Here is a 23,848-nt window from a genome sequence, read left to right on the forward strand (position 1 = left end):
CAGAAATCTCTTTGTATATTAATTGATGAGCTATGTTATTACTTTGAAGTCTCTCTCTAGATTTTTATGATATAGAATCTTTAAGTTTCTTTTAAATTAGCGACATTCTGATGTCTTTTAAATTAGACTTAAATAATTTAGACTATGTTTTGTTCTAAGAGAATGAAAGTAGCTAATTTTATGCTAAAACGTAATCATAAGTACAGGTCGACTCATGTAGAGTTGAACTGTGTTCTTTAAAAAAAATGGTAGAGCGTGTCTTCTGTCATCTCTATTTAAAACTAGTTGTTGAATCAAGAATGGAGTACACTTTTTAATGTCATTGGTTATTTGGCAAAAATATATATATAGTCTTTTACTTTTCATCTGTTAAGTTTAGGTAACTTATCTCCTTTTCTCCCCACTCCTTGCCCCCAAGTCTGTTCTGTGACCCTCACTGATTTTAAATGTTGTTGCACAGAATTCTACCAAAGCACCTCTCAAGAGGTCGAACGTTGAGAAAGTGACGAACTTGCAGATCCTGGTGCTGTTTGGCATCCTCTTGGTCATGGCCTTGGTGAGCTCAGCGGGGGCCCTGTACTGGAACCAGTCTCAAGGTGGAAAGAACTGGTACATCAATAAGATGGGTAAGTGCTGGAGTAGGTTGCTTGTGCACGTGGGCCAAAACGTTTTTGAAAAAGCCTTCCAAGCACTTCTTATGTGTGGCGGCCATCCTTGTCCGTCCGTTGGCTACTTTGTACTCTCCAAGCCTTTCAAGGAGAAGTGAAAGATTAGGAGTCGTGAGGAAGCAAGGATGGAGATATTGGGATACCACATTGGAGAAACTAGATTCTCAGCAGGTGTTGCAGCTCTGCCTCCGATATCAGGAACACCTTCATCAGCGTACAGAGGCTGTTGCTTTTAATCAGAATGCTTTGGTTAAATGAATCAAAGACATGGATCTATCAGTAGAAACACTCTTTAGCTTCAGGCAAGAACGCCAGAAAAGATACGCCAAATACGCGGAGCAGATCCAGAAAGTCAACGAAATGTCTGTCCGCCATCCTCCGCCACAGACACATTTTTTTTTATTTGTCCACTTGTTTATTCTGTTCTTAAAAAAAAAAAAGTCACGGATGGGGGGCGGGGGAGATAACCCATAAACACTGAACAAGAACCAAGACTTCAAGACTTGGGCGTACTCCCCCTACCCTCAACCTCAGTTCTCCAAAAGATTCCCACCCTCCCAATTTTCCTTTGAACAAGACGCCCGGATCAGCAGCAAAGGAACCTGGGGTAGTCACTGAGATCTTTGAACACCGGGAATGGGAGCAGGGAAAAGTCCAAAAAATAGCACTTCAGAAGAAAAAATAAGGAATGAGGGAGAGGTTAGGGTCTGCAGGACAGAGTTGGGCCATGAGAGGTGGAAGCGGGCCGGTATGGGGGGAGAGCCCTCCTGACGGCCGCTGCCCACATTCACCAGGATCCCAGAGAGCCCCACGGTTTGTTCTGCAGTCCATTCTCCTATTCCCCAAAGGCTTCACAGGCCTAGCTCCAAGTCCTCTAGCTCCTCCGCCAGTGTCTCCTCCTTGCTAGCTTCTCCAGCTGCTCTTTGCTAGGCTGGCTGATTTCCCCAGCCTGGGTCCGCTGCTGCAGCTCTTCCACCTGCCGAAGCTTCCTTTTTAGGTTCTTTATCTTCTTGGCCTTCTCAGTGGTGGCAGCTGAGTCAGGCTGGTCAGAGGTAGCCGTAGGGGATGCCCAGGAGCTCTGTGGGACACTGGGGCATAGACTAGACTGTGCTCCTGATGGAGAGGCTCAACAGCACGCTGCCAGAGGGCGAGAGGCTGGAGCCCTTTAGCATGAAGCTGGATCAGGACCTCAAGCTGTAGAGCTGCTTTTCCCCTCCTGGCTGTTGTTCTGTGGGGACAGAACTTGCGACCACCCATACCCTGAGAACATTTGAAACTCAAGTCATGTGACGTGACTGGGGCTTGAAGCTGAGTGGAGGGCATGCGAGCCATCCAGCTGGCCTGAGAAATCTGACTTTGCCCTGCCCTACCCGTTTCCTTGATGCTTTCCCCTTTTCATAATGAATCGAATTCATTCTCAGTGATAACTGAAGTTGGAACAGTTGAATTACTAGAAATTCTTTACAGAGCTCTGCATTGGGAATTCTTTTTTATTTTTAGAGTATATATTATCTAGTCTAGCTTGTGGAGTAAAAATATGGAGAGAAGGGGAGGAATATTTTAAGAAGCCCTGTGTCCTTGACGCCTTCATGAAATTTTGCTCAATAGGCTCTCTGGCTTATGGGTTGTAAACATAAAGAACTAATTTAATCAAAAAAAAAAAAACAAAAACAAAAACAAAAAACACTTAGCGTTGTCACTCTCGGAGCTTGGACCTGAGTGCAAAGAGCTTTCCCCTTTTGATGCCCAAAGGACTGGCACCTCTTTTCCCTCTCCTGGTCCTTCCTCCTCTCCGGCCTGACCCTGACGCTGCTTTGGATTCCATCCCTCAGGGGTCTCGTTCCATCTTTAGGGGTCTTGTTGCATCAAGACGTCCCTTCTCTTATCTTCCATAAATAGGCTCCAGGCTTCTCACCTGCCTCCCTCCCCTGTTCACACTCCCCACCCCTCGCCATTTTACCAATTCTCGGGAGTGTTAGTCAGTACTCATACCTTAACGAGGTTGTAGATATTCCTTATGATCACTTCCAGTACCCGTTCTCTTTTCCGCATCCTTTCTGTTACTCGTCTTCTCTCTGTCCTCTAAATTGGACTGGAGCTTCTATTCTTCCAGATGGTCTTCAGTTGGCAATGTCTTCCATTAAAAAAAAAAAAATCTCCTGCCCCGCTTTCTGCAATGCCCTCAGAATCCCTCTTTGATAGCCGTACCCTGCTTCGTGGTCACATTGGGGGTCGTGCTTGCTCCTGCCTGCTCCCCTCCCCACAGCCTCCCATTAGAAGCCAGCTCTTCATTGGAAGGGATTGGAAATTACTAGCCTTTGTATTCACGATCGTTGCCACGTGGATGCGCAGTAACTATTTTAACTCGAATCTCTAAATGTGTACGCGAGCCAATAGGCTTTTTTTTTTGGTGGACATCTTTTAGAAAAACTCTAAAAATCATAAAGGAAACTTAACGGAGACCAACTAAACTACAGATTTTCCGGTTTTCTTCCACAGACACGAACTCGGATAATTTTGGGTACAACTTGCTGACGTTCATCATTCTGTACAACAACCTGATTCCCATCAGTTTGCTGGTTACTCTTGAGGTTGTGAAATACACCCAAGCCCTTTTCATAAATTGGGTGAGTATCACGGTGGAGTTGAAAGGTCGAGCTGCCGCAGACACGTCCGCCAGGTTCTCTAATACTCTTTCAGAGCCTTAGCCATTGAATCGCGCTCCCAGAAGAGGGAGGATATAGTTAATTTCTGATTCGGTCATGGGAGGTAAAGGGCCAGAGAATCAGCCAGGGGCGTCTAGGAAGCGTGTCCCTGAGCCAGTGACAGTGACGAGTTACCTAACATCTCAGCTTCCTGGTCTTTGACATGAGGACGACGGCCGTGCCTGTTCAAGGGGTTCTCGTGAGAATTAAGTGAGAAAATGGAGGCCGAATGCTCCACAGATGCTTGTCTTCTGGTGAATGGGGGCTAAATGGCTGCAATTGCCATTCACGCTTTCGAAGTCTAATTAGTGCTGAGGAAAAGTCTCTTAGGTGTCACGGTTTATGAGGTGTCACGGTTCATGGTGACAGTACCCTTGGATTCCACTGTAAGCATGGAAGGGGAATTTTCAAGGAACTGAATCTGTATATGTGGATTGGGTGCTGTCACGGACATTTTTCCTTGATCTTCCTAACAATCCCGTGAATGAGGCATTAGCTGAGCTCAGAAGTATGAGTTAGGTCATGAAATGATCCTCCTGAAACCAAATCTTCTCCATATAAATACCACATTTTCTCCCTGTATCACGGTGTTTCTCTATACTAATTGCCACTGTAATTGCACCGTAAAATTAAAACTTAGCATTTCTATTGTCTGTTTTTAATCTAAATGAAGGATTAAAGTATATATTTTCTGAAGTGCCCCCTCTTTTCGCTCTCAGGACACGGATATGTATTATCTTGGAAATGATACTCCTGCAATGGCCAGGACATCAAACCTGAATGAAGAGCTTGGTCAGGTGAGAGCCTCTGTGGGGACTTTGGTGACTGTGACGTGAGCATGAATGGATCTTATCTCCTGCAACAACTTCAAACAATGGTTAAGACACTCAGATAGTGTACAACCCTACAAAACATTTGGGGGATAATATGAAGGACATGTGTCCATCAGATCTCTTACACGTTCCAGATTTTGTTTCTGAAATGTTCCAGAGAACTATCCACCATCACCCCCAAACCCTAATTGCCTTTACTGAGTTGTGCTTTGCATTGTTTTTGTCTTATGTTGAAATTATTGCAAGGAATAACCTCTTTTGAATGCATTGCAATTAAAAGTTATAATTTCATTTTATGCATCTTATTTAAAGCTCCCAAATACCCTATGAAGTGGATGCCGTGTATATATATCAGACTAAATTCACCTCCTCTTTGAACGCCTTTCCAGTTTTCCAGATAAAGTTCATTTATCTCTTTTCTATGTCCCCATAGCAGTCTCTCCATATATAAATCCAGGGAAATAAGAGACATGATAATGATGCATTGTCTGTTTACCTCTTGAGACTTTTGAGCCCATTCAAGGGGGCGGAGGTGCCCGAAATGAGGTCCTTGGCTCTTCTGCACAGTCGTCAGTATGTCATTGTTCTTAGGTGCTAGTGTACTGGACCCAAAACCCCAAAGGATTTAAAATGCTCAAGAAGCCCCCAAGACGAAATCACTCATCCTCGTTGGGCATATGGGGAAAGTTTGCGTGGGGAAGTAGTTTTGAACTGGGAGTTAAGATTCAATAGGCAGAGTGATAGCAAATCTTAATAATTCTTTATCATAAAATTTTCATTTTTTAATATTTTGATTTAATCTTTTAATTGTTAAAAAAAAAGAGGCAGAAAGAAACACTGCTTATTAGAAGGCCGATTCTACTGAATTTTTATACCTTTAGACTTACTGCACATATAGCTATATAAAAACTTATTTATAGTTAAAGTATTAATTACCCCTAGTGTACTGATTTTATATTTCTGTGTAATATTGACTTTTTTAGGAGCGTTAATCATCTTTTTTGAAAAAGATCCTTTTTTACTTAGAGACCTGTTGAGTGCTTCAAAAATAATTTGCAGTGTATTTGCTCGTATTGTATCATTAGGAAAAAAGCACGGAGTAAACAATTCATGTTCTTCATTAACCCGTCTTCTCTGAAGCAGTAAAGCATGGCTTCCCTTTGGGACCCCTGGAATACATCTAGCATCTGGCCACAGTCATGACCCCTCTTTAGAGAACCACCGAGAAACTGGAATTTTACTGGAGACGATTCTCTTAACCGCACCCCGTCACTGTTCTGTGACATAATTTCCCAGAATGTCACACACGGAATGATGTTACACGTCTCCTGGCCAAACCCGTTATTTCGCAGCTGTGGAAATTGAAGCCAAAAAGGGTGAGGTGACTTTTCCAGAGCCCACATGCCTGGAGCCCAGAGCCTGAAACGAACTGTCCCCTCCGAGTTTCTTTCCCCCTCTTTCTGTATCACATTATCCGCCTGCGAGAGCAGAATCCACACAGCACACGTGCCTATGGGAGTCATCACTTCTGCACACGCTTAATCACGTCAGAATGGTTGGCCTGTTGCCTTCGTCCAGAAATTTCTCTTTTTACCTCTGTAGATGGAGAGAACTTACTGTATTCCATCTCTAAAATGTTGTCTCTTGGAAAGTTATTTAATCTGTGGCGGTTCCACGCTGCCTTCGCGTGGCCTTCATTTGTGACGGTGATTGAGAAGCTTGGTGTTTGTTCTGTGCCATTGCAGGATATGCCTTCTGAATCCAGCAAGGCGACGGAGTGTGAAAAATACTTCCAAGTTGCCAAAGTCTGGGCTTGTTGCCCTGACACGTTAGACGTTAGAACAATACTGTAGAGGTCACGGGAACACCTGAAGAGTGATGTGTGTCTTCGAGATGCTTTGCGGCAGAACTGAGTGCTTAGGCGTATCGTCTTTACACAGTGTCTCCGGGGCTGTTACTCAGGCTTCCTTGTGCATTTCCACACAATTGGACTCTCGAATTGGTTCCCGAAAAAGGTTTTTGAGTGGTCTGAGCATTAAATATATTAATTTTATAATCATACATAATTATAATTATTAATACAAGATATGTGATTATAAAATATATTTGGCTTGATTGAAGGAAATTTAACTTCTAAAATTTGTTCAGATTTTGAAAAGCATAGAAGGAAAGATGTCACTTATTGGTCTTTGCATCTTATTACATTTTGGGCAGATGTTTCTTCTGTTTTTTGATTTAGGTAAAATATCTCTTTTCTGACAAAACTGGAACTCTTACATGCAATATCATGAACTTCAAGAAGTGTAGCATTGCTGGAGTAACCTACGGGTGAGTGTGTTTATCCATTATTGAAAATTTGATTTGTGTTCTTCCAATGAAACGATTTATTTTTAGCTCCTTAACCAAATACTTTCTGATATACTTAAAGGATATTTATAAGGGATTTAGATGTGTAATGACTGTTGGATGTGTTTAAAATTTAACGGGTCCCAACTTTGAACAGTTAAAACCTAGTGGGAAATCTCAGGAAATCTATAAATTTATGTTTCTAATCAAATAATTACAAATTTTTTACTCATGTTTTGATCTGAATGCCTGTTCTTTTCTGTTTAATGAGGGATAATTGACATGTAACGTTATATTAGCTTCAAGTACAGAATATAATGATTCGATGCCTGTATATATTGTCAAATGATCACCACAATAAGCCTAGTTAATATCCGTCACCATACATAGTTACAAAACTTATTTTTTCTTGTGATGGAACTTTTAAGGTTCACTCTCTTAGCAGCTTTCAAATATGCAATACTGTGTTATATAACTATAGTTACATGCTGTACATTATATCATCGTGACTTATTTATCGTACAATTGGAAATTTGTACCTTTTCAACCTCTTAACCCAATTTGCTCACCACCCCCTGCCTCTGGCAACTGACAATCTGTTCTCTGCATCTGTGAGCTTATGAAATGATATCTCATTATGGTTTTGATTTGGATTTTTTTTTCTGATAATTAGTGATGTTGAGCATCTTTTCATGTACCTTTTATCATCAGTGTAATGTCTTCTTTGGAACTATATTCAGATCTTCTGCCCATTTTTTAAATTGGATTTTGTTTTGTTTTGTTTTGTTTTTGAGTTGTATGAGTTCCTTATATATTTTGGAGATTAACCCCTTATCAGATATACGATTTGCAAACATTTTCTCCCATTCGGTAGCCTGCCTTTTCATTTTGTTGATTATCTTCCGCTGTGCTGAGCTTTTTAGTTTGATGTAGCCCCATTTATTTAATTTTGCTTTTGTTGCTTTTGCTTTTGTCAGATCTAAAAATCATCACCAAGACCGATATCAAGAAGCTTGCCACCTATGTTTTCTTCTAGGAGTTTTATGGTTTCAGGTCTTACATTCAAGTTGTGACCTATTTTGAGTTTTTTTTTTTTTATGTGGTGTAAGATAGGGGTCCAGTTTCATTCTTTTACATCTGCCCGTCTGTCCGGTTTTCCCAACACCATTTGTGGAAGAGACTGTCCTTTTCCCCATTGTATATATTCTTGGCTTCTTTGTCATCAACTAATTGATCATGTATGCATGGATTTATTTCTCTCTATTCTGTTCCATCGATCCATGTCTCTGTTTTTTGCCAATAACACACTGTTTTGATTTCTACAACTTTGTAATGTAGTTTGAAATCAGACAGCATGATGCCACTAGCTTTATTCTTTCCCAATATTACTTTAGCAATTCAGTTCTTTTGTGGTTCCATACAAATTAGGATTGTTCTATTTCTGAGAAAAATGCCATTGGAATTTTGATAGGAATTGCATTGAATCCATAGATTGCTTCAGGTAATATGAATATTTTAACAATGTAAATTCTTCCTATTTGTGAGCATGGACAATTTTGCAATTTACTTGTGTCTTCTTCAGTTTCCTTCATTAATGTCTTACAGTTTTCAGTGTACAGGTTTTTCACCTCCTTGGTTAAATGTATTTCTAGGTATTTTATTCCTTTTGATTAAATTGTAAACCTGACATTTTCTTAATATCTCTTTCTGATAGTTCATTATTAGTGTATGGAAATAACTGCAGATTTTTGTATTTGATTTTGTATTCTGCAACTTTACTGAATTTAGTTATTAGTTCTAACAGTTTTTTGGTGAAGTCTTTAGCGTGTTCAGTATGCAATGCCTTTTATTTCTTTTTCTTGCCTAATTGCTCTGGCTAGGACTTCCAGTACTATACTGAAAAAAAAAAAAAAAAGATGAGAATGGGTATCTTTTCTTGTTCCTGATCTTAGAAGAAAAGCTTTCCGCTTTTCACCATCAAGTATGATGTTAGCTGAGGGTTTGTCATATACGGCCTTCATTATGTTGAGATATGTTCCCTGTATACTCACTTTCTTGAGAGTTTTTATCATAAATGGATGTTGAATTTTATCAGATGCTTTTTCTGCAGTTATTGAGATGATCATGTGATTTTTATCCTTCATTTTGTTAATGGGACGTGTCCCATTGGTTGATTTGCCGATGTTGAACTATTCTTGCATCCCTGGAATAAATTTTACTTGATCATGGTGTATGATCCTTTTAATGTATTACTGAATTTGATTTGTTAATATTTTATTTGTGAATTTGACTCGTGAATATTTTATTGAGAATTTTTGTTGAGGATCCGTGTTCATCAAGGATATTGGCCTGTAATTTTCTTTCTTGTGATGTCCTTGTCTGGTTTTGGTATTAGGGTAATGCCGGCTGCATAAAATGAATTTGGAAGTATTCTCCTACTTTTGGAAGAGTTTGAGGAGGATTGGTGTTAAATTTTCTTTGAATGTTTGGGAGAATTCACCAGTGAAGCTGTCTGGTCCTGGACTTTTGCTTGTTGGGAGGTTTTTTGATTACTGATTTAATCTCTTTACCAGTAATGGGTCTGTTCAGGTTACCTGTTTCTTAATGATTCAATCTTGGTTGTGTTTCTAGGAATGTGTTCCTTTCTTCTAAGTTGTCTAATTTGTTGGTGCAGAATTGTTCACAGTAGTCCCATATGATCCTTTGTGTATGTCTGGTATCAGCGGTAATGTCTTCTCTTTCATTTCTGATTTCGGGTTCTCTCTCTTCTCTTTTTTTCTTGGTAAGTCTAGCTAAAAGTTTGTCAATTTTGTCTTTTCAGACCACTGGCTCTGATCTTTTCATTGATCTTTTTCTAAGATCAGTTGCATTGATCTTTTCTATTGTTCTTTTTAGTCTCTTTTATTTATTTCCACTCTGATCTTTATTTCCTTCCTTCTACCAACTTAGGGCTTTATTTATTCTTCTTTTTCTAGTTCTTTGGTGTGTAAAGTTAGGTTATTTGAGATTTTTCTTGTCTTTTAATGTGTAGGCATTTCTCACTGAGATGTCCCTCTCAGAACTACTTTTGCTGCATCCTATAAATTTTGGTTTGTTGTATTTCCATTTTTTTTTTTTTTTTTTTGCCTCACAGTATTTTTTTCTTTTGATTTATTTTTTGAGCCGTTGGTTGTTCAGTAATGTGTCGTTTAATCTCCACATATTGGTGAATTTTCCGGTGTTCTTCTTGTAACTGATTTCTAGGTTCATATCATCGTGCTCAGAAAATATGCTTGATATGATTTCAGTCTTCTTAAATTTGTTAAGACTTGTTTGTGGGCTATTGTGTGATCTATTCTGGAGAATGTTCCATGTGTGAACGCCTGTCTTTTGATCACCATTTCGTGACCACGCTGTTTTCTTCTCTCTCTGTCAGTCATTTCCCAGAACTGGCAAGAGAGCCATCCTCCGATGATTTCTGGTAAGTAGATTCTAGCACTTCTTGACACTTTAGTGGGAAAGACTGTGGAACAATTTTGTATTGTCACTTCTCACCTGAATATTTTGTAAATAGAAGTTGCATATTTATCATTTCAAGGGAGGAAACTGCATAAAATTTAAACACGAATATGATTTTCTAAGGCCAGTGAGTCTACAGGGCTTTAACAAAAAATAGTGAGCTGTTGGTTCAATATTTCCCAATTCTTAGCATGACGCCTTCAAAGTTGTGACATACATGTTGTGTAGCATGCGTGTGAACATCGGAGTACAATTCTTTCGGGTAGGTATGTAAACGTGGGAATGCTGGGTCATGTGTTATTCTGTGTTTAACTTTCTGAGGAACCAGCCGACTGTTTTTCACAGCAGCTCTACCATTTTCCCATTCCTGCCAGTAATGCACAATTTTTCCACACCCTCGAGCCATTTGTTAATTAATTTTTAAAAATATAATAGCCATCCCAATGAGTATGAAGTGGTATCTCGTTGTGGTTCTGATTTACATTTTTCTTAGGACTGGTGGTGTTGTCTGCTCATGTTTTAAGATTTATACACTAACAAAACGGTTTAGTAGGGCTATGTTACACATGTAGTGGGGACAGGGTGCTTGGTGTCTGACGTGCTTCTCTGTGGGGCGGTCAGCCAGGGCTGACCATTTTATTAAAGGATCTCCAGATGGCAGTGTCTGTGGGTCTTGCCTGTGAGCTGATCAGTCATCTTCTCACAAGAAGAACACTTCCGTTTTCTGCCAAGGGCTGTGAATCTGGCTGTGGTTGTTATGGGACCTGAGGGGAGGCAGAGGGTTGGTGATCGTAGCTTTCAGCATATATAAGATTTCACTTAAAACTCCTGTCTTGGGAGGATGCCTACCCTGCTCACCATGTGCCTGGTGTCCCTGGGTCCAAGGTTACTGTGTTTTATCCTCTTCAGAGGACAAACCTTCTACTTTTTTTCTGGGTGCAGAAGGTTCAGTCACCTGGCTGTGTGGGATGGGGCAGGCTCTTGCAGGCTGACCCTTTCCTCAGGTGCGTTTGGGACCCGTCCTCTTTTCTACCTTCCCCTTACCTCACGGGTACCTCACACTGCTGTGTCTCAGTTTTCACAAGGTCCTCCTGGGGCACCAGCTTGCATTTCGGCATTTCACTTTGCAAGCTACTGGTGTCTGTTTTCTCTGCTGCACTAAACTCTGGTATCTACTCAGAGTTCAGACTGACATCTGCTGTGCTATTGTCTCTTCTTCAGGTGTTGTTCTGAAGAAAGGCTTTCAAGGAGTGGAGATACATGAATATACTTAACTCTTCACATTTTCTTCAGGGTGATTGTACACAGCCATAATATCAAGTTTCCTTTCTCCTTCCTTCCTTCCTTCCTTCTCTCTCCTACGCCTGAGCCCTGGCCATAAATGATCGCATAGCTACAATACAGTAGTTCCTCTATTTTACCTGTTTTGTGCAGGTTTTCTAGGAAGATTTTCCTGATAGACGTTACACAGAGACCAACTAAAACGAGCAAGTCACGATGTTGATCTCTGCGTCTGTTTCTTCTCCTTGTCCTTGTGACTATGTTGTTGGTCATAATAACTTATAAAATATTTTATAGTAAGGTTAAAGATTTCCTGTCTTAAGGTTTGAAATAATATGCAATACTCCAGATGTTTAAAAGTTTAATATAAATCTATAGGTTTTTTGGATGTGGTTCTTCTTGAAGACAGATTCTTACTAGGTTTGAGTTATCTTAAAGGAACTTTTGAACTGAATAAATATTTTCTGTTCTCTCTGACAGCCGGATGTCTTGTCCCCCTAGTGATTCATGTGACTTTGATGATCCCAGGCTCTTGAAGAACATAGAGGATCATCACGTAAGGCTACCATTTGCTTCTAGGACATTAAATAGTGTATGGTGCACTTTTATCTATGTAAGTGGGTAGAATCTTGAAAGTTGCAATTTTGGAGGCTGGGAGAGAGACGTTGTCTCACTTTTACAGTGTTAGCACCTTAGAGATGTGATCTTAAAGAAATGCTTTGTGGTTAACACTTTCCATAAGTTAATATAAAGCTGAACTATATATGTGGTGAAGTTATAAAGTAGCACATTAAGACAAGTCCTGCCGTACAATTCTCATTTTAACATTTCAGATTTCTGTTGCTTTCTACATAAGATTTCTGCAGTACTGTTTCTTCAGAGTTGTGAGTCTAAGAGGTCATGTATTTTGAAAAATGATTGCGATGTCCTTTGACTAGGATCATTTAGGAAACAAAAGTGAAGTATAACAACATGTAACGTTTATAGCATCCTACTATGTGCCAAACATTTGACATGCATTTCCTTTAGCACTTGTGTCATGCCAGAGAGGTTATTGCATGGAAAGATCGACGTGGCCAAGAGTTAACCCAGCAAACAAACGTAGAAACGAGACTCGTATCTTAAGTCTGTTTGGTTCTTAACTATTGTAACAAAGCAGGATTAACTGCTACATCGCATAAATCCATGTTTTAAAGAGCATCCTCTGAAAAATACCAACTTAGAAAAGTATTCGAGATCAAGCATCTCACCACCACTTTAGTTTATATAAACTAGATGTAATATTATTAATTTTCTTTCTGAAAAGCATTTTAGTTTTAAAATTAGGTAAACTTGAACAAAATTAAAACTTTTTTTTTTTTAGTAAATTATGGTTAAGAGCGAGATATGTTTAAAACTTTCTCCGAGTTTTCAGCAAGGCAGTTTCCTTTCCTCGTTAGCACCCGTTAGTTAATGGTAAAACCTTCCCAACAGTTGTTCTCAAATGTGAGTGTGAGTGGCACCCATGTCCGCAGTCTGGGGTGCTGGCATTCTGCTTCCACCCTAGTGATGCTGACGAAGTGGTCACAGACTGCGCTGAGGCTGTCAAGGTCACAGACGTTGATGCGGTCCTTTCTTGGATTTTGACCTTAGAGGTAGATCCGGCCTCTAGCCTAGAGGTTCTCGAAGCAGAAGAATGGCGTTTGAGAAGAAGCTTCTCTGGAGGAACGTAGTTTTGATCAAGGATGTCAGAGAAACAGGTGCACTGTGGGGCCTCGCTTTCTGAAAGAGGACTCGGGTTTTCTCGAGTCGTATTTAGGTTGAAGGTAGTCACGAAGGGGGTTGACTGAATGTGTCCGTTCAAGCTGGGATGGTGAATGGGAAAGGAGAACGTGGAAGGATGACAGAGAGGCTTAGGAAATTGACCTTAGGCTAGTTTCGGAGAGTTTGTTTTCCTAGCATAGATCGACAGGTAAAAACGCAGCAGAGGAAGCGTTTTCAGTGTTGAGCGTGGTACAGTGTGGGCAGCAAACTACTGGATCCCTGTTTAAATGAGAGACTCTTTTATTCATTCATTTAGCAATCAGTTTAAGGGCTTAGTTTCTGTCATACACTCTGCTAGGTCCTGGGGGAAGAGGTGAATAAAAAAACACACAACGGATTTCTATTAATTGGAGAAATAGACATGTAAAATCATTAAGAGCCATCGCATACTTTTGCATCATAGGACTAGGCATGACGTGACTCCCCGGAAAAGCAGTTTTGTTTTGTGTAGACAGAGAAGTTCAGTCCCTCTGCTGGGTGTCCCGGCGGCCAGAACTGTTGAGCTGTGGGCAGCATGGCCGCTCGCATTGAACGGTGTTTTCACGGGCCTCCGCGTGGGCTGGCACAGAGGACCCAGAGGCCCGGGCAAATTGTCCTTGGAAGAAGAGAGGCTTCGGAGGCCCCTGCCCTGGCTGCTGCTGTGATCCCAGCGTTTGGACACTCGAGATACTTGGCTCAGTTCATTTGCGTACGTGTACAGATGTCATCTTCGAAGCTGAACCCGCATCTGAACGAGTTGCATGTTGGAGGGGGTTTTTGACCATCGATTGATCACGTGCTCTCGAGCCTGTCCTCTGTCGACATCTGAGTGGAGACCGGGCCTGGATGAGGATCCCCTAATGAGCGTCTCTTGTCCCATGGTTGGCGGCGTGCTTTTTTGAAGAAACTTGTTAGAGAAGTTAATGAACTCCTTTTTCCTTCCTCGCTCTCCTCCTCACCTTCGCCTCTCCCGAGCCAAATCTCCTTTTGTAGCGAGAAGATCCATGAGAGAAGGGGCAGACACAGCCCTGACGAAAAGGGAGTGAAAAGGAAGGCCTTACGTAGGGAGATTATCAATGAAAACACGAGGATTTTTTAAAGGGTGTTTTAATAATCTGGATACTCACTGTTCATTAAATGCTTAATGAGGCCATAGATTAGGAATTTATTTTCTGGTTTTTAGTAAAAGCATACTTGCCCTATCTTGAGCGTTTTGTTGTTGTTGTTGTTGTTGTTGTTGTTGTTGTTGTTGTTTAAAAAAGATTTCCTGGATTCTTGAAGCCTTCTGAGGTCTGCTTCATCCTGGTTACTGCATTGATTAAGCCCTTTGATGCTTCGCATCTAGTTCAACTAGAAATAATAAAGGCTGTAGGTGCCAATGTTTTTCTTTGAGAAGGTGTGGGATTGGATTAAATGTACTCAATGGATGTTTTTAAACATTTTAAATACAGAGCCTGTTAGATCACTTGGTTATTTTGCCAAAATATGGTTGAAGAGAGGGAAGAAGCATTTTAGGATTTTAGCCTATAGATATATCCCACATTCTTATCTAAATTGTCTTGGGACCATTGACTAAAATTAAAGCATTTGAACCAGGAAGATCCTTACCTTACAGTCCAAGAAGGTACTCACATCTGCTACAGAATTTGTTTTTCCTGGGTCATCATTGCTGATTTTCTGGGTCCTTCAGGACTGCGTTTTAGCTTTGTGTGGGCTGAAGGCCAAGATGGAATTTGCCTCTTAGAGAATCAACTATGGAAAATTTCAAGGAATAATTCATGTGGTCCCTTAACTATATTGCTAATCAGTGACTCCTTATTTGTGAGACAATTTCTCAAAGATTTGCCAAGAAAGAATAAACTTTCTTTTGAATCGTTATGCCCAGGGCTTTTGAGCTTGAGTCTTCAAGAAGAAATTGTTTGTATATGTTATTATTTATATACTTTGCAGCTGCTGATTGGAATGCAAGACGATTTTCTGCTATTTTTTACGTACATCAAGTAAATCGAAAATACTCATTTTTAATATAGAAAGCATTTTGTGCAGGTTAAAATCTGTTAACTGAAGGACAAATATTGAATGATTTGGCTTATATGACCTACCTAGAATAGAGACAGAGAAGAATAAAGGTGAATAGGGGTTAGGGGCAAGGGAGAATGGAGTGTTACTGTTTGATGGATACAGTGTTTTGGGGGAAGATGAAAAAGATTTGGGTATAGATTGTGGCGATAGGCACACAGCATTGTGAATGTATTTAATGCCACTGAATTGTACACTTACAGATGGCTAAAATGGTAAATATTATATGCATATTTTCTATAATTTTTTATAGAAATCTACATCTAAAATATATATCTAAATATATATCTAAAAAGATATATATACACATATATGTACATGTGTATATATGTGCGTGTGTGTGTGTGTATGTGTGTGTGTGTATAGACACATACACACACACCTACATATATTCTCCAATAAACAGTCAGTTCTTGGAAGTTATAAAATGTTTTTCTTCTTGGAAGTTACAGAAAAATGTTTATTTTCAAATAGGGAGCACTTGTCTAAATATATTAAAATCATCTTATCCATAGGCTTCAAATTAAGTTCGTCGCCTTCTCCTCATTGAATATCAAGTTAAGCAGAGATCCAAAGGTGGATTAATTTTGTCTTAGGGATACTTTTTGATCTTTAAGAATTTTGTCTGGCCTACCACTCAAGGTAGAAATTTAACTCGAGTGTGTATGCAATCTTTTATGACCCTCAAAACATTTCACTGTTAAGTACATTTATTTGCCATAAAACCAAAGCCGCTCTTTTGTGTCATTTCATCATGGGACAAGCTGATGCGCAGAACTCGCTAGTTCTCAGATGCAGAAGGCCGATGACAAGCAGCCATGTGAACAGTTGTGATCTGCTTCCAATTAATTGCTCTTAACACATGAACAGGTCAGATGAGAAACGAAAAATGTTTAAAATGTTAGTCACTGTTCATTCATGACTAAACAAACAAACAAAAAAAAAAGAGAAAAGAACTAACTCCACAACTAACTCCACAAAAAATAGCAAACAGAGTTGTTTCCTGAAGGTGAAAATACAAATCTATCTCAAACTTATAGTCAGTTGCTTATTTAAAAGTGAAACATTAAAGACGGCGAATTTGAAATCACCTCAGGACAAGGAAACCCGGTGTCACCTCGGTCTTCGAACATCATTCTAAAAGAGCTAGATCCTGCAGAACTAAACAAGTGTACATATTGGAGAGGAAGAGAGAGAAAAGTAGTCATTTGTAGATGATGTAATTGCCTGCCTTGAAAACCTGTGAGAGTCAAGTGCACCTCATAGAGCTAGTAAGAGGTCAGTTATAGTTGGATATTAAATTTTATAAAATTCAATGTTTTACTTACATATTGACGGTAAATTCTTGTAAAATATGATGGAAAGAAAATTATATTCATAACACAAAAAGCAATGAAGTACTAGGACAGTGCCTCACACATAGTAGGCATGCAGATATTTTTTGAATGAATAAAAATGATTAATATTAATAAATTAATAATCGGTTCATGAATGAAAATATGCCAGGACTCACATTTAGAAGGCTTTAATAAATAGCAACACATACTGTATTCTTAGATGGGGCGACGGTATTAAAACCTCACTTTCCCACTAATTATAAATATATAGTCTAATCCCAATGCAAAAGGGTAAGCGTTTCGTGTGGCGGGGGAGGTGGGGAGGACGAAGAAATGTATTAAATGAATACCCAGGAACATTCCGGTTTTGTTCTGTAGACAAGGTGGAGGGTGAGGGGTGCGCTGGCATGCAGGTTTCAGGAGGCCATGAGGTTGGGGAGCAGACGCGACGGAGCCCCACGCTTGCGGCGCTGCCCTCGCCGCGGCGAAGCGACGTAGGTCTGCGCGCGTCCTGGCTGCGCGGCCTGGGCGCGCGTCCGTGAGGAGGGCGGGCGCCCGGCTCGCCCTCCCGGGTCTTGCGAAAACGAGGGAGGCAGCCTGGGGGTGGCAGGGGTGTCCGAGGCGTCGGGCGTGACGTGAGGTGAGGTGCCGGGGCGCCAGGGGGCACTCGCTGCCTCTTGGTTCCCCCACCCCGGGAGACGCCATGACGGCCCTCTCAGGTGACCGACTGTCCCACAGAGGCCCGACTCTGACGCGTGCCAGCGCTGTGGTCACAGATGGATTAACTCGGTGTCCCGTTTGTAGCCCACAGCTGCTTGTATACAAGAGTTCCTCACCCTTCTGGCCGTGTGCCACACCGTCGTTCCCGAGAAGAATGGCGACAGCATCATCTACCAGGCCTCCTCCCCAGGTGAGGCCTCTTGGTGGGATGTGCCGGGCTGTCCCCTTCTCTGGAGACTTGGGGGTTCGCTGTCACTTGCGGGAGGTGCAGCGGCGCAGCCTGTCCCACAAAGACCCCACCGTTTGCCTCTGGCCTCACGTGGTTACCGAGCTGTGGCTGCAAGTGTTAAAACTGCAGAAAGCTGGGTCCTCCTAACTCCTGGGACCCTGACAGTGAGAGGTGGCCGGGGCCATCCTGCATTTCCTAGCGGCAGCTGTTACGTTAGACAGAGCCGTCCGGGGACAGTTCACCCCCAAACCCTCATGGATCTTCCGCCCACGGGCAAAACTGTGTTGTGGAGCCTTTACCCACGCCTGGCGCTCTGTGGAGCCCACAGTGTGGATAAAAAAACATCTCCTGGCTCAGAGAGGAGGCTGAGTCAGAAAGTCATGGGAATATCGCTTAAGGTCATTAGAGAACTTGACCCTGACCGAGAATAGTCAGTTCGTGATCACTCTCGTCCCCATGAATTAGTGTTGGGCTTGTGCCTTCTCCTCTAACCAACCTGCTTCCATCATGTCCCGGGTAGAGGGTGAGGAGGAAGAGTGAGCTGAGTGCCCGAGTCCTCACTGCCGAGGACAGTCCTCCTCAGCTGAGGCAGAGTTGGTTAATTAAAGAATAATACTCGCTAAGCCGAATTCTGTCAGTGCCAGTGGTTAGTCAATGTTTCGTCAACTCTCGATTGACAGATGAAGCTGCTTTGGTGAAAGGCGCTAAGAAGCTGGGCTTCGTGTTCACGGCCAGGACGCCCTACTCGGTCATCATAGAAGCTGTGAGTCACGTGCCGACTTTTTTGAAGGCGATGTATTTGGAATAGTGTGTCCGTTGTCAGTATGGTAGCTAAACGCCTATTTCGTTGTCAGTGAGAAACTGGAGCTGTTGAAAAACCGAGGATGTTTGCGATCGCATTAGTTCATTCGCGTTGTTTTTGCATCGCAGTCATTTTTCTCTCTTAATGACGCCTCCCCGCGAGTCAACGCGGCATTATTTGCAGCTAAGAGCTTCCGAGGTGTCCGCTTCGTTCCGTAAGGTCCCCTTCGCTCTGAGGGCACGGCCTGCAGCTCTGTCTCCGCAGCCCCAGTGACATTCTCACTCGTGGGGCCCTTGGTCCATCGGCTTCCGTCTCCATGTCTGGGAGAGACAGACTTAGGGTCTTTTTTTTTTTTTTTTAACATACCTGAGTTTTTCTTTTCTCTGGAGTCGAGGAGTTTATTTGTTTTATGATTTTTTTTCCCCTTAGTTTTCCTCTCAGGAAGGCTGAGGGAGAAATTTGGTGATGGGAAAACATTTAATTCAAGAATAAGATCAAATAGGGACCCTTGAGAAGGGCAGTGGGGGGAATTGCTGATCGGGACTGGCAAGGCACTGGTGTTTTCCGAGATGACCAGTGAGAGGGGCCGCGTTTTCCCGCAGTCTGGGTCGATGAGGGTCTGGAGGTGCCCGCGGCCTTCTCTCTCCTCTGCCTTTCTCGCCCCTCAGTTTGGGGAGGACTCACAGATGATTGCGAGTTTTTTCTTTACGCATCCTTAAATCCCTACGCCTCTTTAATGCATCAGAAATTCACTTGTAGCTTATATAATAACCTGAAGGCGTTCCTGACCCTGTGGTAGTCCGTTTTTCCTTTACTTACATGCAAAACCTATAAAATATCATACCTTATCCAAAGTGCCCATTTCTTGGCATTTTCAGTTTTGGTGGGGTTTTTGTTTGTTTGTTTGTTTGTTTGTTTGTTTTTTAATGGAGTACAGAGATCAGCTCATATTTACTTTTACTCTTCTTCAACCAGCAGAGGGAACTCAGCTTAGGGGAGTGTGCAGTCAGTCAAAGAGGAACAAAGTCCTGACTAACGGTAGCGTTTCCTCCACAGAAGCTATTGCCGAGTGAAGTCTTCCTCCCCTTCAGCTGGAGGAGACTTTTGTTGTAACCTTCATGCGGGATGTTCAGCTGTATGGGGCTGCTGTCCTCGACACGCAGTGATGGGGATTGGGAGGGCGTGTGGCTGGTGGGGGAGACAAGGGGACAGTGGCTGCCTCTGCTTTGCTCACAGTGCCGGATAAATCGGGGGAAGCTAGGGAGCCAGTCGACCTCGTCATCGTGGCGTTAGACGCCGGTGAGAAGTGGGCTGGCACCATTGGGTCATTTTACTGAACGATTAAGGCCACATTTTGTGGAGTATAGAGGACTCATTAATTACGATTCAAAAATAACGATACCTTTCAAAATGCTGTTCAATCTTTATTACTGGGGTAGCGTCAAAACCACAAATTTCTTGAGTTGGTGGCCAGCTGTTTACATGACGTGGCCTGCCATATAATCTTCACAGCTGAGTCGATGGGCTGCCCGTGGGAGCAGCCGATATGGCGATGGTACAGGGGGTCAGCTCCTGGCCGTCACAGCTCTGGTGCCGAGGTCAGGGGTGACACAGTGGGCACTGGGAGGTGACAGAGCTGGGAGGACTGAGGAGAAAGGAAACTGGGGGTGGCAGAAAGAGAACGAAAGCCCTTACAGGCTGGATTAAGTGGGTCATTAGTTGTGTTTTAGGGTGCAAAGAGACAGGGCGGGGAGTGTCGATGGGACAATAATGATTATTCTGTGTTGTGGTGTATTAGTCACACCCTTGGTAATGTGCATGTTGCTTCATGTAATTGCTTCTGTCAAACCCGGGGGTCAGGTGCTATCACCGTTCCTTAGAAAGGCACACATGTAGTGGCAGAAACTGGGTTTGAACTCTAAAGCCCACGTCCTTTCCACTGTGATGTATTGGGGAAATAGAGACGAGATTTAATTAAAAAGTTTGAAAATGGCACATACGTGATCTGGAATATTCTGGGAAAAAAAAATGAGAGCGTTGAGGTTCTAACTTTGAGGAATCTGAACAAAAGGATGTTTCATTAATTGCCCTAACATCTGATGGCAGATTCATAATTCCTTATTTTCAAATCCCAAATCCAAGAAGGTTTGAATTTCAAGTTTTTTACTAAACTTAGGGCATAGAGATTGGCAGCTAAAGCTAACCGGAAGTGACAGGAGGCTGTTTATGGTCTTTACAGATCACACTTAGTGTGAATAGTCACACGTTTTGCTGAAGAAAATTGATGCGTTCTGTTACAGAGCATTGCCCCGGGGACGTTACGGTGTACGCGTATGCTCCTGAAAAATGCATGAAGTTCTGAATGCGGAAGTGTAGCTGGCCCCAAGCTTTCAGAGGGACCTGTGTAGCTGGCACCTTTTGTTTTCATGTCTTGAAAGTGGCCACGTCAGCCGGCTTTTATGACCCCCAAACTAACTGGAGAAAAATGCAAAGCTTCTACCAGAAGGGGGAGCTCTGACCCCACCAGACTGACTTCTAGGAAACTGGGGTGGTTGAAAAGGCGTTTAGACCCTGAGAATGAGGGCGAGGGGGAGGGGGCAGGTGTGGCTGCGGGGAGGTGTATAACGGGGAGACAGTTGCTTTGAGATTTTAATACTTCGCATCTCAGCTAAGAGCCTGATTTTCTTTCTTTAGATGGGACAGGAACAAACCTTTGGACTCCTTAATGTCCTGGAATTTTCTAGGTATGTTTCTCTTTCACGTACTTGAAATTATATGTGTAACAGCGTCATCAGAGTGTTTGCTTGACGGTGTGATTAAATATAGAACGTAAGTATTAAATATAGTAAATATATCTCCACAAGCCCTCTTCTCCCTGGAATTTATAGGTTTCATTAAAGAAAGAGAAATAGGTAAAAAAAAAAAATTTTTTTCCACATGAAATGTGCTCTCATATCCTTCATTTTCTTTAGATTTCCCTAACCAGATGTCCTCTGTCAGGAGCCACAGACACGTCTGCAGTGTTTGGGGTCCCTTATTTCCATTGGTTCTTCCCACGTCCATCCGGGCCCTCTATGCAGGGTCTGAGAAACTGACAAATGAGGATAGATGAGATCAGATCATCCCATTAGAGGCCTGGTCTGAGGCGGCCAGTTCTCCTGTATGTATCTGAACTCGGTCTTTCCCGGTGTAGTTTATTTAATATGAGACCTGGGAATAATTGTTAGATTGTTTGTTTCCCTAGATGCTTCATAGTTTGTCATAAACAATACCTTAACGTTTTGGATTTTTCCTCCTCCTTAACACTGAACTGTCTATACGAGAGCAAGGTTCTGTTGCCGTCTCGAAAGCATCTTTTCTTATTCTTAAAAGTAGGTGGGGTTTTCAGTGACCTTTGTTAAATGACCTCCACATTGTTTGCTCTGTCTGCTTTATGAGCTACTTGAAAAAGATGAGTTTTTTCACCTTCTCGTAGGAAGTGCTTTCCAGCTCTAGTCTTTAGTGTTGGGATGGCGAACTTGAACTTTGGTGGGTCAGGAGCCCTTGGGGCTGAGTGTCCAAGAGGAGAGAGAGAGAGGGTTGATAATAGTTCTTGTGGGAAGCAGAGGACGGGGTCTCTGTGTGGGGAGGTGAGGGACACAGCAAACATCTCTCCAGACGTTTCGTGCCCCAGCTTTTGTTGATGTCCCGGAAACCGTGTGCTGTTGTGTGGCTTCATGAACTGGAACCGGCAGTTATTGGAAGGAAGAGGCGGAGAGAAGGGAGTTGGATAAAAACAGGTGAATATGGATGGAGACGTGAGGATGTATTAAAAATAATTCTCATGGGAGAGTGAGAGGGAACAAAAAAGTCATTCGCGGTTACAGTTGTGGTTCTTTTTTGTTTTAGTCGACTCATCTTTTTCCAGATGCCACTTAGTCACTCCTTTGAAGTAGTTGGTGTCAACCCTGCTTTACACAGACACTGAAATGCGAGACGAATAACTTTGCTCAAAGGGTAGCTGAGAGAGGATTCCAGTCCAGGTCAGAGACAGCGCTGTGCGTTAGGATGCGGGAATAGACACAAAGCTGGAGAGAGAATGTCGCCTAGTCTTTGGAATGGACAGTCCGTTGGAAATGACCTTCCTAGGGGGTCTGAGGCCCACTGCAGCTGGGACATGTTTCGGGGGGAAGAGATTTTGCAATGGAAGGAAGGACGAGAGGAGAGTGGTCGGTCTTCTGGTGAGTTTAAGGCCTGGCGCTGCAGGAGGGGCCGGCGGGGGCCCAGCGAGGCTGCACAGGGGGTGGGGTCAGCAGGGAGGGGAAGCCGGAGGCCGTGGGGAGCCATGGAAGGTCCCCTGAGTGCGGGTGGGTCCTGACGCAAGATGACGAGGGCAGCGTCCGTGCTGGACTAGGGAGAGAAGCGCTGACTGCTCATTTCTTTCCTCCCCGGCGAGAGGAAGACTCAATGAGGGGCTTTTGAGTTAAGTGAGCAGGTTACGTCTTGTTTCTGAGCTGCACAATGAAGCAAAGTTCTTTTACGGAGCATCATGAGAAGGGAGTCAGATGCTCATAGTAGATGTTTAAGTTCTCTGTTCCTGTCTCTTCTATAAATAGCTATACCAGTTTGTTTCTACGGCAGGGAAAGGAATAGGCGTGTGTACATGATGTGTAAATAAAAAGAGCGGGAGGTGTACCATTAAAGTCCGACTTTGAGGGGAAAGTAGGGAAAAACGGAACTTGCTCATTTTGGGGCCTGCCAGCTCACCTTCCGATTTCTTTGCTGTTTAATCAAAGGACGCAGGTCCGATAAAACAGACCAATGACGACGTCCCTGTTTTTCACTCTCATAGCAACAGAAAGAGGATGTCTGTGATTGTCCGAACGCCCGCGGGACAGCTCCGGCTCTACTGCAAAGGGGCTGTAAGTACTGGCGGGGAGCCCGGCCCAGCAGACGCTGCTGCCTTTCCCAGCTGCTGTCCCTGTCATTCATTCCCTGTCCCTGGTAGTTTGCCCGAGGTTGGACGGCTCCTTCGGGTTTGCGGCCAATCAATTTGGGTAATGATGGCTCAAGCCGGGGTGGCAGAGACGGTCCGTGGAAAGCTTGCTTTTAGTCAGCGGTTGGTTTCAGAAACAGAAGCTCGCTGTGTCATGGGGAATCCTTGGAGTGTGAGTTCTGGTTCCAGATTCACACAGTGGTGGTGACTTTGGGAAGATAAAGTAAATGGTTTTGACCTGTGACAATCTTCTTTTAAGTACCCTGAGAGATAGATATAGGATTTATCTATCTATATATTTATATATCTGTCTATATAGAGAGCTATATCCACCTCTCCGAGTACTTAAAACAGCTGTTCTTCTCAATTTTTATGATTTATATTTTTACTCATCAGAGCGCTATGCAACAGGCATGAGGGTCATGTCCATTTGTGGCCACATTTTTACTGCCCCCTTTGGTCAGTTTCCTGGATCTGGCTTTTTGTCCTTTCTGCCTCCCAGGAATCAAATCTAAACATATTATCTTTAAGAAAAGATGTTATTGCCAATAAGCCTAACTTACAAAACTATATCCTGTTAAATTATGACGTTA

At 42.6% G+C, this 23,848-nt stretch overlaps 1 protein-coding gene across 1 annotated transcript in view; it reads left to right on the plus strand.

The window, feature by feature from the left end:
- Positions 1-23,848, plus strand: part of ATP8A2 (ATPase phospholipid transporting 8A2) — a 236,978-nt gene that overhangs the window by 53,670 nt on the left and 159,460 nt on the right. The window contains exons 11-20 of the mRNA XM_039873056.1: positions 461-626; positions 3,168-3,295; positions 4,093-4,170; positions 6,446-6,534; positions 9,968-10,012; positions 11,812-11,887; positions 17,334-17,439; positions 18,159-18,241; positions 20,975-21,024; positions 23,112-23,181. Of these exons, the coding sequence (XP_039728990.1) occupies positions 461-626; positions 3,168-3,295; positions 4,093-4,170; positions 6,446-6,534; positions 9,968-10,012; positions 11,812-11,887; positions 17,334-17,439; positions 18,159-18,241; positions 20,975-21,024; positions 23,112-23,181 (891 nt within the window). The remainder of the gene's footprint in view (positions 1-460; positions 627-3,167; positions 3,296-4,092; positions 4,171-6,445; positions 6,535-9,967; positions 10,013-11,811; positions 11,888-17,333; positions 17,440-18,158; positions 18,242-20,974; positions 21,025-23,111; positions 23,182-23,848) is intronic.

The sequence above is a fragment of the Pteropus medius genome, unplaced genomic scaffold (genome assembly GCF_902729225.1).
Source record: "Pteropus medius unplaced genomic scaffold, Ma_sr-lr_union100, whole genome shotgun sequence".
In the NCBI taxonomy this organism is placed as follows: domain Eukaryota; kingdom Metazoa; phylum Chordata; class Mammalia; order Chiroptera; family Pteropodidae; genus Pteropus; species Pteropus medius.